At 37.3% G+C, this 1,351-nt stretch overlaps 1 protein-coding gene across 2 annotated transcripts in view; it reads left to right on the top strand.

The window, feature by feature from the left end:
• The first annotated feature begins 403 nt into the window (after nt 1–403).
• The window catches only part of hsdl1 (hydroxysteroid dehydrogenase like 1), a 9,736-nt gene continuing 8,788 nt past the window's right edge, over nt 404–1,351 (top strand). The window contains exons 1-2 of one of the 2 annotated variants that reach the window (XM_048596591.1): nt 404–521; nt 692–1,166. In XM_048596591.1, coding sequence (XP_048452548.1) covers nt 947–1,166 — 220 coding nt within the window. In that variant the 5' untranslated portion in view covers nt 404–521; nt 692–946. Of the gene's footprint in view, nt 1,167–1,351 lie in introns of both variants that reach the window. The other variant, XM_048596590.1, reaches the window with a different exon arrangement.

Below are 1,351 nucleotides of genomic sequence, written 5' to 3'. Positions count from 1 at the left end.
TCAAAGTGGGAAAACAATCAGCCCCATATGACCCACAGTAACCTGCAGATCTCAAATTTGCCATTTATAACCATCTTTATGTGGTTAAATATAATCATCTGCCTTCTGATTGGTGCTTTTTTTTTTACAAAATGGAGATACCTTATTTCTAATGTGCATCAAAATAAGTTAAATTATAAGAGCGAGATAAATAATTCTCTCAGAGACCAGCCTGAACATTGCAGCAAAAAAAATTAGTTTTAATTAAAATTCCTTCAGTAAAGGACAAAACAAAACTATAAGTGTTAATGTTTCAATGGAATTAAGTCAAATTAATCGCAATATTAGTTACCTTAAATCATCTACTATTTCTTACATCAAGTTAAATGGAAGAATTTTTTTGTAAGGCATAGCATTGAACAGCTAAATTGTTTAAGCTCCTCCTCTGCACTCGAAGAGGGGTCCCTTAGAGGTCACTGCGTGTAATTTCTTAGCAGCAGGTATTATTTATTCAGTTTATTAGGCTTGTGACCCGAATTAAGGTAAGCTATTTCAGTTGTTCTGTAATAGTGTGGAATAGGGGATGATTGGCAGAATGAAAAGCACATATCTACATAAACAATTTATGCCAAGTCCAAGCTCCATGTGAAAATAAATTTCTGCAAGCCATTTCTCTATGCTGTAATAATTCGATTGGTTTGTTTGTTTACAGTAGGTAAAAACGACAGAGTCTTTGCAAGAGGACTAGGACAGACTATCATCAAGGGCTGCAGCAAAATAATTCCATAACAAACTGCATATTTTGCATTGAGTGATTTTTCCAGTAAATTATTTGGCAGCTTGTTCTGAAAGTCAAACAGTTGGCCTTGAAATGCTTTCTGTAGTTACACTGAAAGCACTATTTTATGCTGTGACAGGTCACTATAATGCCCTTTCTCTAAGATAGAGATCATCCCTACAGTAAATCATGGCAGCAGTGGACAGTTTCCAGTTACTGTACAGACAGATTGCCAGGACATGTAATACCTACATAGAAGCACTAGCCATTGTGGGAGCATGGTATGTGACAAGGAAGAGCATCTGCTTCATCTGTGATTTCTACAACATGGTCCGACTTCATTTTGTCCCGAGACTAGTAAGCAGAAGAGACCTGATGAAACACTTCGGCAAATGGGCCTTGGTGACTGGTACGTTCCTTTCCTCAGTCTTTATGTGAATGGCACTGATGAGACGAATTGAACTATTGACTTGGCACACTTTCGTTTGCACCAGTGCTGCAGTTGTACTGTAAACATAGATGTAACAACACTGAACAAACTTAAAAAAGGATTTGGAAAAAAGCTGTCTGATGGGTTAACACAGCAGGCCAAGC

Source organism: Rhincodon typus, chromosome 5 (genome assembly GCF_021869965.1).
Source record: "Rhincodon typus isolate 14 chromosome 5, sRhiTyp1.1, whole genome shotgun sequence".
In the NCBI taxonomy this organism is placed as follows: Eukaryota; Metazoa; Chordata; class Chondrichthyes; order Orectolobiformes; family Rhincodontidae; genus Rhincodon; species Rhincodon typus.
The sequence above is the reverse complement of the archived record's forward strand: the minus strand, read 5'-3'. Positions and strand labels throughout refer to the sequence as shown.